Source organism: Coniosporium apollinis (genome assembly GCF_000281105.1).
Source record: "Coniosporium apollinis CBS 100218 chromosome Unknown supercont1.44, whole genome shotgun sequence".
NCBI lineage: Eukaryota > Fungi > Ascomycota > Dothideomycetes > Coniosporium > Coniosporium apollinis.
This window is the reverse complement of record NW_006913306.1, coordinates 2,155-18,348: the sequence shown is the minus strand read 5'-3', so window position 1 is coordinate 18,348 and position 16,194 is coordinate 2,155. Positions and strand designations below refer to the sequence as shown.

Here is a 16,194-nt window from a genome sequence, read left to right as displayed (position 1 = left end):
TTTAACTAGGTTAGGTAAGACGCCGCTATCTATAACTAGTTTTTAAAGCCGGGTAGCGAGTCGGGGATCGACTAGGTAGCTATAGAGAGGTATATATTATAGGTAGCCGAGTTTAGGGAGAAGTTATTAGTATTAGCGCATATTACTAGAGGCTAGCCTAGGAGGGAACTAAAGATTTTAAGTATCTAGTATAGTAATACTACTAAGGGCGGATACTAGAATGTTTTTATTAAGAATAGATTGGTAGTGTTTGCGATAAGATATTATAAGGGGTATGTATTAAGTAGTAATATTAAGATTATATACTAGTATTTACCTATAGAGGTTAGCGAGTTGTTAGTGTGGTATTTATAGTTAGTATTACCGTTCTAGTAGCGAATTGAGGCGATAGTATAGAAAAAAGATATTATATTAGCGTATATATAGCCGGCGGATATAGATAGTAAGAAGTAGATGTTAGAGAGGATACGAAAGGTAATAAAGCGCGAGAGTATAGTTAAATTAGGGTAGAAGTTAACTATCTAGTTATACTAGAATATTGCAATTAGTATTAATAGGCGATTTATACGCGGAGTAATAGCATTCTACTAGTCTAAGAGGGAGGAAGAGGATAATAGCGAGGGATAGAATAAGAATAGTATAGTAGTAGTAATTATAGACGAGTAGGTAGAGTATATATTATATATTATAGGTATAATTTACGCCTAGGCGATTATAGAGTAGTTTAGGGTAGTTATAGATAAGAGACGGTAGTTCTAGGTGTTAAGTATAGATTAGTATCAATTTTTAGGGTTTAGTTTAGCGGCTATTAAGGTTAAAGAGAAATAGTAGGCGATAGGTAAGAGAAAGCGGGCGCTATTTAATATTAAAGCGGATAAAGAATAGATAGAGAGGTAGAAGAGGTTATAGAAGATTAACACTAAGGTAGAGTTATAGTGGATAATAGATAAGAAGGAGGCTGAGTTCTATAGTATTTAGAAAGAAGTAGTCGAGGCAATTACGGTAGAAGAGAGCCTAGTAGTAGTAGTAATACTAACTAGGGGAGATAACAGTTTAGTATTTATATTACTAGTATAAGTAGGGTAAGGTAGCGGGACGATAGTAGTAGTAGTGCTATTAATCGCGTTATAAGGGGATATAAAGAGATAATATAAGGAGGTTAGTATATTATATAAGAAGTGGGAAGAGCGCTATTAGCTAGATATAGCTATAGTAGTATTAGTAACACCTAAGTTAGCGGTTAGCAAGGATTTTACTATATTTTTAAACTAATTAAAGGCGACCTAGTAGCTAGACTATATTATTATTAATAAATACTATATTATTTTAAACTAGACGTACACATTCTGCAAGTAGATATAGTAGTTAGGCAAGCTAGTAATAGGGGAGACGCAGATAGTTTTATTAATAGTAATATTACCGCTATGCGAGAAGGAAGGAGTTATATAAGAGAATGCATTTTAATAGGCGTTTAGTTAAGATATTTAGGGAGAGAATAATAAGGAAGAACGTAGTATATTAAGTAGTAGATATTAGCGAGTTTAGTAGAAAGGCGGATAAGAAGGAGTTCGTTTTAGTATTAATTAAGAAGAAGGTAAGGGATATAAAGGGTATAGGGAGGGTAGTAGTATATTATAGCTTAATAATAAAGGTAAAGATAATCGCGGAAGCGTTAAGTTATAATGTATTTTACTATAATACGGTAGGTAAGAAGGCTATATTAGAGGACTTTAGGACGGGGAAGCGATAAGTAATTATAGTAACGAACGTATTAGGTATAGATATTAATATACTAGATATCTAGTGCGTCGTGCACGCGAACTAGCTCTAGATATTATTAGATTACGCGTAGGAGAGTAGTAGGGTAGGAAGAGACAGGCGAAGGAGCAAGGCGATTATAGTAGAGAATAGGGTGGAAAGTAAGTAGTTAGAGAGGGAGTAGACGGAAGAAGAGAAGCGGTTAGTAAAGAAGTATATTAGTAGTAGCGAGGAGGCGGTTAAAAGTTATAGGCGGGTAGTATTAGATAAGTATTTAGATAGATAGATAGATAGAGTTAGATATAAAGAAGGGGAGGAGAAGTGTGACGTTTATAAGGGGTTTAAAGAAGAAGGAGGAGAAGGAGAAGAAGAAGTAGAAGAGATAGAAAGAGATATAAGATAAGAAGGGGCAGCGAGAGGTATAGAGGAAGAGAAGGAGAAGAGAAAGAAGTTTAGGCGGTAGGAGAAAGAAAGAACGTAGCTAAGGGAGGAGTTTATTAAGAGGAAGTAGAAGGAGTTTAGCGAGTTTAAATAGTTAAGGCAGAGGTTATAGAAGTAGATAGAATATTACGGAATATGTAAATAGAGGTAATTAGGGCTAAGTAACCACAGATTAATAGAATGCGAGTAGATAGAGAGTATAAAGGTAAGAAAGGTAGCTAAAGAGATTAGATAGATAATACAGTACGAGAGGTATTCGGATTATTTTAATTGCGGGGTACTACAAGCAATTTACAGCAAGTAGGAGGATAATAGGTAGAGTAGGTAGAGAAGAAGGGTTAATAGAGGTAAGTATTAGTATAGAAACGTTTTATTAGAGGGAATTTTAGGGATTATTTTTAGGGTTAATAGAGAGGTTTAGTAGCGATAGTAGTAATAGTTAGAAGAGTTTAGAGTCGATTTAAAGAAGGAGTATAGTCTAAGTAGTTTAGTGGAATATTTAAGTAGAAAGAGATAGTTGGAGCGAATAGAGAGTAATAGTTTAGTAGGGGAGTTTTATTAGTTAATAGGTTTAGTAGAGGAGTAGAATAGATAGATAGAAATAGAAGAGTAGAATTAGAATATAAATATATATAAGAAGTTATTAGAGTATAGTATAGACAAAATAAATAAGAAAAAGTAAGTAAAGTAAAAGAGAGGAAAGAAAAAGACGAGAGAGATAGAGCGAAGTAGAGAAGAAGATAGAGAGGGAAAGGAAAATAGAAAAGAAGAAATAGAGTAAAGAAGTAAGAGAAGAGATAAAGAAAGTAAAGGAAAAAAATAGGGAAAAAAGTAGAAAGATAGAGAAAAAAGATAAAATAGAAGAGAAGAAGAAAGATAGATAGAAGAGAAAAAAGAGAGGGAATAAGAATAAAAGAAAGATAATAATAGAGAGTAGTAGTAGAGTTTAAGAAGAAAAAAAAGAAGGAAAGAAGAGAGAAGGAGGAGAGGGGGGTATATATATTCCGGGTAGGTAAGCGGGAAGAGATATATAGGGGAAAAAAATTTGAAATTAAGAAAGAGAAAAGAGATTAAAGAGAAAGTAGATATTAGAGCGGTAGTAGAAGCGTGGTCTAGCGTAATAAAAGAGAGGTTAGAAGATTAAAATAAGATTTTAGAGTAAGGAATAAGAGTTAGAGTTAGAGTAAGGGATAAGAGTTAGAGTAAGAAATAAGAGATAAGAGTTAGAGTAAGGGATAAGGATTAGAGTAAGGGATAAGAATTAGAATAAGAGATAAGGGTTAGAGTAAATAATAAGAAATAAGGGTTAGAATAAAGAATAAGAGATAAAGAATAAGAGTTAGAGTAAGAGATAAAGGGTTAGAGTAAAAGATAAGAGTTAGGGTAAGAGATAGAAATTAGGGTGAGAAATAAGGGTTAGAGTAAGGGATAAGAATAAGAGTAAGGATTTAGAGTAAGAGTGAGGGTGAGAGTGAGAGTAAGGGTGAGAGTAAGGGTGAGAGTGAGGGTAAGAGTAAGGGTGAGGGTGAGAGTAAGGGTAAGAGTAGAGGTTTAGAGTAAGAGTAAGAGTAAAGATTAGAGAGAGAGTAAGAGTAAGTAAGAGGGAAAGGATTTAGAGTAAGAGTAAGAATAAGAGTTAGAGTGAGAGTGAGAGTAAGAATAGAGATAAGTGTAGAATAGAAACAAGGAGAGTAATAAAAATAAAGGATAGATAAAAGTATAAGTAAGAATTAGAATAGATTAGAGAATAGTATATAGAATAAGAATTATAGAATTTTTTTCGAAGGTAAAGATTAGAGTAAGAATTATAGAAGAGAGAGAATAGAGTAAGGGTTAGAAATTTTTTTTAGAGTTAGTGAAGATAATAGATAGAATATTAAGTGAATAATAGAGAGAGGTTTTCTATAATAATTTAGTTAGATATAGATAGAGAAATAGGTAAGAGGAGAAAGAGTTTTAGATATAAAAAAAAAAGTAAAATAAAGAAAAGATTAGATTTAGAATATATTTATAGAAATATTAAGATAAAGTGAAGGTAGAGATTTAGAGTAAATCGAAAGAAAAGAAAAAAAAGAAAAGGAAGTAATAAAAGAGAAAGAGAGAGAGAGAGGGAGAGTTAGTAGTAAGGGATTATAATAGTAGAAAAAAAGAGAAGTAGAATAATTAGATAGAATTAGTATAGAGAGAAGAAAGATAAGAGGGAAAGAGTATAGAAGTATAAAGGAAAAGTATATATAAATTAAGAATTAGGAATTAGATAGGAGTTTAGAGCTATAGAATATTATATAGAGAATTTAAGAGAGTTAATAAAAGAGAAAGAAGATAAGAAAAGAGAGAGGGTGAAAATAAGAAAGAAGATAGAAATAGAGATAAGAGAGAGAGATTTAGAAAGAAGTAAAGATAGTAGATATAAGTATAGGAAAAAACAAAATAAAAAAGAGAGGTAAGAATAGAAGAAGATAAAGATAAAAGAATAGTGAAAATAGAATAAGTAGAGAATAATAAAAAGAAACGAGAATAAAGGAAAAGAAGTATTAGAAGAGTTAGAGAGAGGGTAAAGGTAAGAATAAGAGGGTAGAGTAAAAGTAAGAATAAGAGGGTAGGGTAAGAGTGAGAATAAGAGAGTAGAGTAAAATTAAGGGATTAGGGTAAGAATAGGAGTAATAGTTTAAGATAAGAGTAAGGATTTAGAATAGAGATAAGAATAAATACAAGGGAGTCATTAGCGTATTAATTAGATAGAAGGCTAGGTGCCTGCGGCTAATAATTTAGCATTTCTTTCTAGTATCCCTCGGACTTAGGGTATATTTAGTATTTCTAGGTATAAGATATTATCCTCTAGGATAACGCTACTATCAGCCTTATAGTAGAGACTATATATTATAAACTCTTAACCTTATAATAATAGGACCTACTTCTTATCTATTATTACTAGCGATTCCTATAAAAACCTCTTCCGCACCTAGAACCTTATAGATAGGCGCCTATATAAGTACTTGTAGGTTAATAGTTACTAAGCCCGATAGATCTATTAGCTCTATATTAGCCTAACTATTTAATGTCTAAGAGCTATCTAAATTAATTGCGGCTGTATTTAAACTAATAGCTAGCAAATACTATTTTCTACTAACTCTATACTAAATTACTTCTAATCTAGAGTACTATAGCTTACTTACTTTGTAGTTTCTAAGAAGAACTCTATTGTAATTTACATAGACTATAGCCGTTAAGAAGGTGCTAGAATAGTAGTTTAATAATTAGATAGCTACTTAGTAATAAGGTTATTACTCCTTTATAACTAAGGAATAAAGAAGCGCTATAAAGCTTAAGAAAGCTATCATTTATTATATAATCCCACCCCTCTAAGTAATACCTTCTTACTACTAATAGTTTAAATAATAGCTCCTACTTTCCTTATTATTAGTACTACTAGTAATACTAGTAAAAGCGTCATCGAGACTCTTCTAAACTTACTAGAATCTAGTAAGACCTTATCTAGTCACTATATTCTTACTCTTACGCGGTTCTTAAAGAGTCCTACTATATAGTAGCTTACTAAGTTACCTAGTATCGAGTTAGTAGAGAAGAACTAGATTAATATTACCACTAACTAGCTCTATAAGTAGGAGGTAGTTAGAGCGTTTATTATATTATATAATAAGCCTAAATACTTTACTAACAAATCTACCTTCTACTTTAAGGCTCTTAATATAGGTGTTAAGTATATTATACGCATCTTTATAATAGCTATAAATATTTGCCTAGATTACCCTATACATTATCCTCGCACGCACTAGGCAATTAAATAATTACTAAGCTCGCTAGAATATAAGAATATATATTAGTCCTTATTATAGCCTAATATTTTTACTCCCCTTTATCTTTCCTCCGCTATAGAGTTTATTAAGTAATACTACTAGACTAGAAAGTAGGACACACTTAAGACTATAGTATTAGCTAATACTCCTATTAGTATTATTAATTCTTATAATTTCGGCGTCTTTGCAGCCCACCTTCTAGCTTAGAATAATACTTCCCCGTATAATAAAGCCAGGTATATTCTAAATAGACTAGAGGATATTACTAAAAACTAAATTATTAAGATAATTAAAGAGTATATTAGTACTAAGGTTAAAAATATTAGCTTTAAGGATGTATTATTCCTCAATTACGCGGTTGCGTAGAGTTCTACTAAAATAAAGAACCTTATTAAGTCTATTAAGCACGCTCTAGAGACTATATAGGAAGGAAAGTACTTAACTTCTACTACTAGTATAGAGGTACTTAAGCTTACTATACTAAAGCGTACGCCTACTAAAGTGCTAAAGACTCTATTAGATAAGTAGGATAGAATATACTAATCTTTTAATAGAATTAAGATAGAATAGTCTCGTTCACTCTCGTGTATTAATTTGGGATAATAAGTACATCAGCGTTTTATTTCGCAGGTTGACTAGCTCTATGTAATAGTCTATATATGCATAGATTTCACGCTTGCGCTATCGAGCTAAAAGGTATAACATCCAATCGGTAGATCGAACCCTATATACTACTATATAAACGACGTCTACGACTTGCTAGTTAATATAGGCCTATTATTAGATGAGTTTAACCTCAGTGTATATTTTATAGGCTCTAGTATACCTAGTGTTATCACTAGATACATCGTGATTCGGTTAATATTTATACTGAAATGGACCGGTACTAGATCTTTAATACCGGTGGTACTACAGCTAATCGTCTAGAGGATATTCGATTAAGAGAGGTAGGGAAGAGGCTAGGAATAGGTTGTTAAAGGATTGAATTATCGAAGGATTAAGGTGAAGAACATACTATATACACACACGTAAAGGACAGATATTAATAGAAGCTAGATACTGCGGCGAAGAAATCGTTGAAGGATTAAGGTGGAGAATATACAGGTAAAGGACGGATACTAGGGAAGGGATTATTAAAAGGATCGAGGTGATAGAAGATTACATACGCGGAGGATAGACATTAAAGAAGCCGAATCCTATAGCGCACTCTTATAGGAAGTTTATAGGCAGTATAGCATCTAAGTTATACTAGATAGGCATTAGTAGTGTTATTACTTTTTCTCCGCCTTATAAAGGCTATCCTTATTAGCCCCTATAATACGTATAGTTAGCTGCAGGCTAGAACTTTCACGCAATCGGCGATCTTAGGCGGATTAAGAACTTTAACTACTAGCAAAAGCCTCTTAGGCGCAATCACTTTACTTATCTTCGTCCTATAACAGCGTCCCCTAACAGCGTCCCCTAATGGCTCTCACATTAACATAGTAGAATGTCTGCCTTAAATAAGATCCAATCTTCTATAGATTATATCCACCATCTGAATTCAACGACCCTAAAGCCGTTTATAGAATCTATAGGCGTCGTTCTTCTTTCTATAGTCATGCTACCTATTTTAAAGCATTATCGTATATTCGTGTCATAGTATTAAAAGGTCGGTAGTCCAATTCGTCTAGCAGTTTTAATTTATTTAGTTCTAAATATTTTAGACTAGATTGCCGACACTATACATAATTCCGATATTACATTCGCGTAAATTAATGCTCTAGATAATAGTAATATCTTGGCTCCGTTTAATATATCTATATTCCTATATCTTATACTCTTCTAGGGGCTCGATAACTTTAAAGCGTACCATAGAGTATTTAAGGAAATAGAGTAGGTCTTCTAGTAGCATATTCGTGGCTATATAAATAACTTTTACCCTATAGCATTATGTTATATTTAAACTATTTCTTGCAGTTCCCTATCCTTTCTACGATCTTAGCGACGTTGTTACCTGAGTTTAAAAGAAGTAGTAATATTATAGTAGTTGGATATATTGCGGCCGAAGATAAAGATTTAAAAGAATAGTTTAAGTTATTAGCAAAGACGATGCACTCTAAATATGTGTTCGGTATTACTAATAACTTAGCGCTTACTAAACTTAAAGATATCGATATACCTAGAGTCGTAGTATATAAAGTCTCTAATAAAGAGAAGAATACTCTACCTCTAATAGATAACGTAGATAAGATAGTTGCTAACCTTAGGAAGACCGCTCAGCCTCTAATTATTAACCTCGCTTTTAAACTTCATGACAGCCTCTTAGATATGAGTTAGTAGCAAATGGAAACTAGAGTTACTCTTATAAACTCTTACTAATCGCCTGCTCTAGATAGGTATCCCCTTTAGATACGTCTTCGCGAATACCTCTAAAGAACGAGTATAAGTACGTAAAGAAATTAAACTATTAGCACGAGAATTTCGCTAAGATATTCAATTTAGTATTACAGATCCGGTTAGGACCGAGCAAATTATAGACAACTTGCATCTTAATATTTCTCGCCTACCTACATTCGCAATTTAAGAGCTAATAGCGAATCTACGTTACCCGATAAACAAAACTAGGGGTTTATTTAACAACGTACTAAAGAGATTTATATAAGATCACCTCGACGGTAAATTATAGCCGATAATTAAGTTAGAGCCAATTCTAGGAAAGTTAGAGGATGCTCTTATTAAGGTAGTTAGCTTGAACTATTATAAGATAGTAATAGACAAGGCGAAAGATATATTGCTAGTTTATTACATTACGCCTTACAACCCTTATAAAGTATTATAGCCAACTTTAGTAGCGCTTGCGGTACTATACGCATCTAGTCTAAAGCTAAAGGAGAAGGTGACAATTACTAAAGTTATATATAATAGTAATAATACGCTAGAAAGACGCATTTAGGGCTTTCTAATAATAAAACTCTTCCCTATAGCTTCGAAAAGCGAGTCGGTGACTTTTCTTAGACCCAAGATATTAAATGCTCTTATTAACTTCATTCGTGACTATAGAAGTCATAAAGGAGACCTAAGTAATTTAAAAGAGGAGCAAGTCCTAGGCGGAGGAACGTTAGTAGTCCCTCCGAAGCAGGAAGTATGCGTATATAGGAATAGTAAATATGTAGTAACGGCAAGCTTAGATACTAAAAGTGATGACTCGGGGAATTATAAGTTTAAACTATAGTATGAGTCTTAGGGAGATAGTCCTAAACTTCTATTCTAATAATAGATACCCGGCTCGCAATTCTACTCACTTCTCTAATCCTCCTAGTCTAAAGCTATGCAAAGCTGCAATGAAAATTCTAAAGAGCTAAAAGCCTTTTAATCTTACTTCACCTGTAACGCCATCCTACCCCACCTAGTTAGGACCTCTTAGCTGTCTCAGCGAGGCTGCCGAGAATCCGCACTCTTGGGCTACAGAAAATTTTGGATAAGAACGCATACTAAATTCTTTTGCAATCTCCAGTCCGGCTTAAACAATTTAATTTTTCCATCTCTACGCGAGACAAAAATTCTTCCTGTTCTTAGTATAGGAGACTTCAGCATACCTCTCAAACAGGCAGTGGACGGTAGAGACCTACATAATCGCCCTAACTAGCAATACTTAGGCACGGGATAGCTGTCGTTGCGTCTATAAGCGAATAAGAGTTGCATAAACTCAAGCTATCATGCAACTTGCATTTCGTATTACTAGCTCCGCTAGGGATTAAGTCTATCGTAAAGCGAGCTTTAAGTACTCACATAAAGCTGCTTCGTACTATAGTAGCTACATAAATTATAAGAATAGAGGACTGGCGTTTGCCTCTATATTAGCTAGTAGAAGTGGCGGCCATACATCTATATGCAGCGCTCCGAGTAGTTTGCTCGGAGGAAGACTAATAAAACATAGCTCGAAGCTTCTAGTTGTTAGGCCCGTACGAATAAATCTACACTAACCGTATACTATGTAGAAACCTAGAATATAAATCTCGAAGCTCTCTCAATACTAGTACGACGATACTCTGAATGAGGACGGCGGCACGTTTCTCTTTCAAAAGCAATGCAGATGTGCCATAATGTTATGCTGGAGATGGATGAGCTTATAGCTATCTTATTTGGATAATATTTTGAAGATGCGTTTGCAGATGGGACAAGATGAGAAAAAACATATGAGGCGCAGTCACCTGTTGTGGTATCGCTTACTTTCGCCTCTTAGCGATTTGTTCGCGCTTTATGCCGGTTCAAAGGCGTCTAAATGACTCAATCTTCGCTTTTTAACAGTTGACTATATCCGTCCCGTGAATTGCGAAACCAGCTTCCATCCTACGGGAGCAACGTTTTTATCAGGTCTCCGAGGGGGGCTACGGGTAGTGTAATGTATCCCTCCGGCAACGTCGCCATATATTATTGTCATTGATATGGCGCCTTCTCTTCCTCCTTTGCTTTCTCTACCTCCTCCGCCAGCACCTAAACCTTCAACCCCAGACATCTTTATGCCAGCGTTTTGCTCTCTTTCTCCCCTGTCTCCATACGTCTACCACTGAGTTCTTCCAGCCTTTCACTCTTTTGATAGAGTCTCTTACCACCCCTTCGACAGCCCTTGCGATATTTGCTGCGCCACAAACATAAGAGCTTGCATCCTCCTCTAATAGCAACCTACCAATTTCGTCACCCCTCTCCTGTAAACGGTGTTGCACATATTTCTTTTCATTTCCTACATGAGAGAAAGCGGTAACAATCTCCAACTTACCATCCAAGGGTCCGGACATCAACTCCATTAGTTCATCTCGATAGAACTCGTACTCTGGACACTGGCAGCCGAAGAACAGGATCATCGGGCCAATTTGTCTTCCGGTTGACGCGAAGCGGGCACGGTCCTGTAAAAAGCCACGAAACGGTGCGATACCGGTGCCCGCTGCCACCATGATAAGCGGCACGGTGGAAGACGGAGGTAATCTGAAGGTCGACTGCCGGATTTGAGCATGCAACGACGGCATCCTTGTGTGGGGAGGATATTGTGCAGAAGAGTCTGACGTCGGAATAAGTTGTAATGAGGAGCTATATGTACTCGCCAACCTAGGAATTGTAATCTCCGGGTTCAAAAGTAACGGCGAGGCCTTCACCGCTACCATAATACTGACACGGCGTGGTGAGGTGATGCTTAAGCTAGAAATGGAGTAATATCTTGGCGCCATTGGCGGGAGAGATTCAACCACGAATGAAAGAAGTAGAGTAGTCCAAGATGCACTCGTGTCGATGGTGAGTGTATACTTAAGCAGCCGAGCGAGGGTGAGATGGTTATGCTCGAGAAACGTAGCATATGCGACCTTGTCTTTTCCGAGAGCTTTAAGTACTGATTTCACTTTTTCTGTGGCTGCAAGCTGTGCCAGCGAGAGGACAGTCTCCCGTGGAACAGGAGCATATATTTCCAGGTAATGTTGGAAGAGTGCTTGAATGGTCGTTGGGCTTGGGACCTTAAGCTTGTCGGTTTCTCCGTCTAGCGGCAGCACACTGATTGGAACATCCTTTCTAGACTCAAGTTCAAGTATGCGAAGAAGAGCTACCACTTCCTCATTCGGGTCTGTGGGCCAGACGGCAATATGATCACCAGTCTTGTATTTGATCTTAGGGTGAGCAGAGAGATCTAGCTCCATGTGAACATAGTTTCGGCTGGCTGAGGGTTTGAGGGTGAGTTCGCGTCGTTCTTTGATTGGAAAAGCTGCAATCGAGGAAGCTATAGCTGTTGCCTTCTTTGGAGTGCGTTTCAGGAAAGGGTCGCCCAGGTGAAGGCGATTGCTCGAAAAAGATCCGTGCTCGACGAACTTCATTCTCGCTGTGTATTTTGCCTCATATTCGGCGGGGTTGAGTTCTGAAGCCAGCATAGGAAACAAGTTATCCTTCCACTCCATGAAGTCTTCTTCTGTAGTGCGAGTCGCTTCGTTCCCTTTGCCTACTGGTAGAAGTGAAATAGCTCCTGAATAACCGAGTGCCGCCACGACATCGTCGATAACTTTGTTGTAGAATCGGTAGCTGCTGTTTCCAAGGCCGAAAGCCGCGTATCTCAGAATCTTCAAGGACGTGTCCGAATTAAACTTGAGCCAGTTCAAGGACTCGCTCGAATTATCGCTAGGATCTCCTTCGCCGTACGTAGTCATGACGAAGATGGCGATTTTCGACTTTGGAATGAGGGTGATCGTGTGAGGATCATAGTCCGACAGGTCTGCTACCAGTGCCTCGAATCTAAAGATCTGCCGATCGATAGATAGTAGTCTGCTTCGCGAGCTATGCTACTTGAAGTGAAGCTACTATAGATTCCTAAGAATATCGAGGAATTCCTAGAGAGATTACCTGCTATAGGTATAAAAGACGGACTTGCCTTTCCCTTAAAAACGCTGAAAAATGTCTACAGTGCTTTAGAAGCGGGATATAGCTATAAGCTTCGACGCCGCTTGTGTCGGCGTGAGAAAGCGCAGGTGCTAAGAAGCGAGAAATAGCTCGAGGAATATCTTCCCGTTTTTCTCTATGAACAAGCAATCGCAATAGGACGAGATCTTCCAGATGGCGATCTTAGGCATCACCCCAGAGTATGCCGGTATCCTTATATAGGGGACGTAAACTGGATGCGACAAATGCCGGTGACAAGTAATACTCCTATTGGGGAAAATGTCTACAATTCGCAAGAAGCGCAGGCAGATATCCGCAGGACTACCATGAAATCACAACTCCAGGAGGAACATACAGCCATTCAATGCCAACATATGCTACTAATAGAGCCCACGCATGAAGAAGTTGAATGTTGGAGAAGGAAGATCCATCCTAGTTCACATCGAGTTGTCTTGCCGCTAAGAACGAAGGGGGAGGCTAAGGAGGTTGGTCGGCCGAGAATATACCAGTATGAAACGAGAGAGGAAAAGAGGATTCGGAAAAATGCAAAAAACAATGAATCTTACCACCGACGGAAGCAAACCCAGAAAAGCCTTGGCCGAGGAGAGCTTCAAATCCGATTTCATCCGCTTATTATCCTCTCTAACAACACCAGAGGACTTACCTGAACTATAGCCGTCACCAATGAACGCGGGGCCGCAGTCGTTCAAATTTCAGTGGCCTAGAGCAGAGGGCACAACAAAAGAAGGGCTAAGCTCTACTCCAGCTAAGCGATTCTCCAACGGTGGACTAAGCGGGCGGAGAATCATCGCACGGAGACACTGAATAAGTCGTATCTAGCAAGCAAGGCACGCTGCGCGGCGGGTATTATAGGATCTATGCTGAAGTCATTCGGCACGCGGGAGGAGCACCGCATAACCTGGACGCTGGCCCGCCGCGTCCAGGACCAGCTGAAGGCTACAGGCGACTAGAGCTATAAGACGACTATTTCCGGCAAAAACATGCCGTTCTAGCGCCTTCCGATAGTAACGTTCCTAGGATTTATGCGCGCAAACGCTAATAAGTTTACCACCAGCTTCGAATACGTCCGGAGCTTGGGCACGCATGACTTTATCTCGTGGGAGCATAGCGAGGCGATAATTATATTCTTACGCTTACTTAAGCTAAGCGTTAGTAGCTACTAGATCCGTCGCGAAATCGCCGTGTAGTGCGACGTATAGCAATCCCGTAAGACTGGGAAGCAACTCTATAGTCTCGGCTTCTTGAGGACGATAAGGCAGTACGACTATAGCTGGTTTCTTCTGAAGATTAACTAGGAGCGCTTTACTTTTCTTAATAAGCTGCCCGGGCGGAGTCTCTTTGGCAACATCCACGTAGTTAAGGCTTTCAAGGTTCGCTGGCGCGCGGTCCGAGAGGTGAAGGACGATTTTATAAAGGTCGAGAGGTTAGGAAGATGGCTGCAGCAGTATCAGACCTGTGCGGAAGCCCGTAACTGGACGGGCATCAACTCCATCATCATTAAATTAAAGGATTAGCGGATTTGTATTATTTCGCTGGTGCGAATTTTACTTCTTGTAGAGAAAGTCTTAGGGTACCCAAGCTTCGAAGACGGAAGTGGTCAGTAGAATCTCAGGCCAACTAACTCAATGACGCTAGGTTTCCAGTACAGAGTGCAAGAGCAAATATCTCCTATTAATGAATCAAAGATGCTGCCCGTCTTTTGTAATGAATGAGAAGTCCCAACTTCTCGAAGAAATTCATCGAGAACAAGCTTCGTCTAGATGGTAAAATAGATAAAGTGTGCATGACAATAAAGATGCCGTCAAAGCAAGACTCCACTGTATTTCTACCTATGGGCAGGCATTCGAACAAGTTCCACCACAGATATTCGCAGAAAGCGGCCGAAACGGAAAGCCGTTCTGGCATTTATCACTATCCACAGATCAGCAGACAGCTCTACGCATTTCTACTTCATCATGGATCATGATATGTTATTACATCTCTGCAAATGCATGTTTTTTTTAGACCGTTGGACTTTGCTTACCTCGCGACTGAGATGCGGGCCCCTACACAACCCGCTTCGGCATGGAAGCGCACCGTTGCCCTCTCGAAGTTGACCCTCGCGCTTCTGATGATGAAGTTCCTAAGGCCAGTGCAGCCGCATGAGGAGAACGTCCCAAGGTTGTTACCGCAGGTGGTCGTATCGCTGGGGTAGACGATCGTAGCTGCGGTAAATGGAAGAAGGCTGAGAAGGATTGAGGCACGCATCGTGAGGACAATTGAGGTTGTGAGTTCAAAATATCAAAGGTGCGAGTAGGGAGAAGATTGAAGGCCTGAAGACGTTGATGTGAAAAAAGAACAGGTTAATCAGTCGGTGGATGCCTTTTATGCTGTAAACATGGGAAAGTGGAGCAACTACTGAGGATGTTAGTCAGTACCCGATTGGTCGTGTTGAGTTTTAGTTTCGGATCGTTTACGTAACGAATCTATATCGCTAATGCATCCTCGCATCGTGTAGGCATGCGGTGAGGTGTACCTAAGCTAATAACAGCGCAGACGAGATTCGAAGGTGAGGCCGGCCACTGCCTCGCGCCGCGCTAGTTGCAATTGCGAACCTGGACCCGCAGCTGTGTCAAGCGACCGCCTTCTTAGAGGATCTTAGTGGTAGGTTGTGCATGACATGCAGCATCGGCCTAGGCTGTCTATCCATACGCCTACTGCATATGGTAGTGGCTAGAAACACCCGCTGGGACGGAGTGATCTTCTCGAACGACACCCCATATTACACATTCATCCCCCAAATGGAGGATCTAATGGTGGGCTTGCATGGGCCAGACGCAGCCATGCTGAAAAGCTATTAGGAAAAAAAGCGATTCTACATGCCGATCGGGCAGGTCTACAAGGGAGGTGATTTTAGCGAGGTTTCAGCCGTTGATGTAGCGGAGCGCATTCGGTTGTTTCGAGCCAGTGATCGAGTATCCGACTTGCTAGGGGTACACCGTCCAAGACGCCCATAAAGGGATTGTGATGTCTTGTTACTTAGTCGAGCTGAGGGCCGGTCGTGTAGGTACGGCTTGCGAGAGTTGCAGAGGAGCCAGACTCGGAAGGTAGCCTTTAACGGGATCGGAGTCCAACGTTGGAGAAAGGCAACGGGGCGGACCGAGGGGCGACAAGATGATGGATGCCAAAAGGCGCGGGCGGTGGCCGGGGTCTAGGGACCACAAAAAGAGAACGATAAGCGATTGGACGGTGAGTGGAAGTACGAGGATCGGGTGCCCGCTTCCGGGCAGTGCTCTACATGGATAGCCGTGCCGCTCCACCAACACGTCCGCAGGACGTGCCGAGCAGCCAAACATCATCTAGCAGCCAAACATCACTTTTTGACTAGTGAGGTTATTTGGCTTATATTACCACCAATTAAACTAATATAAGCTCCAAAACGCTAGAGTAGTTATTTATATATAGGATTATTAATTTAAGACTGAATTTAACTAGATTATAGCCCTTACTACTACTTTAGCAGCTAGTAGAGCTTAGTGCTACTAAAGATCTAAAAGCATGCTCTTAATATTAATAAAGCTAGTTTTTGAAGCTCTAATAAATGCCTACTATATTTACTTAATCTCTTATTTAAGAACATTCTTAATATAGCTATACCTATAAGTTCGAGAATCGGGTGCCGATTTCTATACGAAATCACCCCTACACGGAACTTGCTGTTTTAGAATGGGACCCTATTCTTAGATCCTCACCAAGAATCCAGTCCCTCTATATAATAAGCCTA

The 16,194-nt window shown here is 38.9% G+C and overlaps 1 protein-coding gene across 1 annotated transcript; it reads right to left on the bottom strand.

Moving 5' to 3' along the window:
- Positions 1–10,501: 10,501 nt before the first annotated feature.
- On the bottom strand, positions 10,502–12,181 carry W97_07648 (uncharacterized protein; the record flags this gene model as incomplete). Its single annotated transcript, XM_007785565.1, has 2 exons — positions 10,502–10,941; positions 11,275–12,181. 2 exons carry the CDS (start codon positions 12,179–12,181, stop codon positions 10,502–10,504), a joined length of 1,347 nt encoding a protein of 448 aa, XP_007783755.1.
- Positions 12,182–16,194: the final 4,013 nt, after the last annotated feature.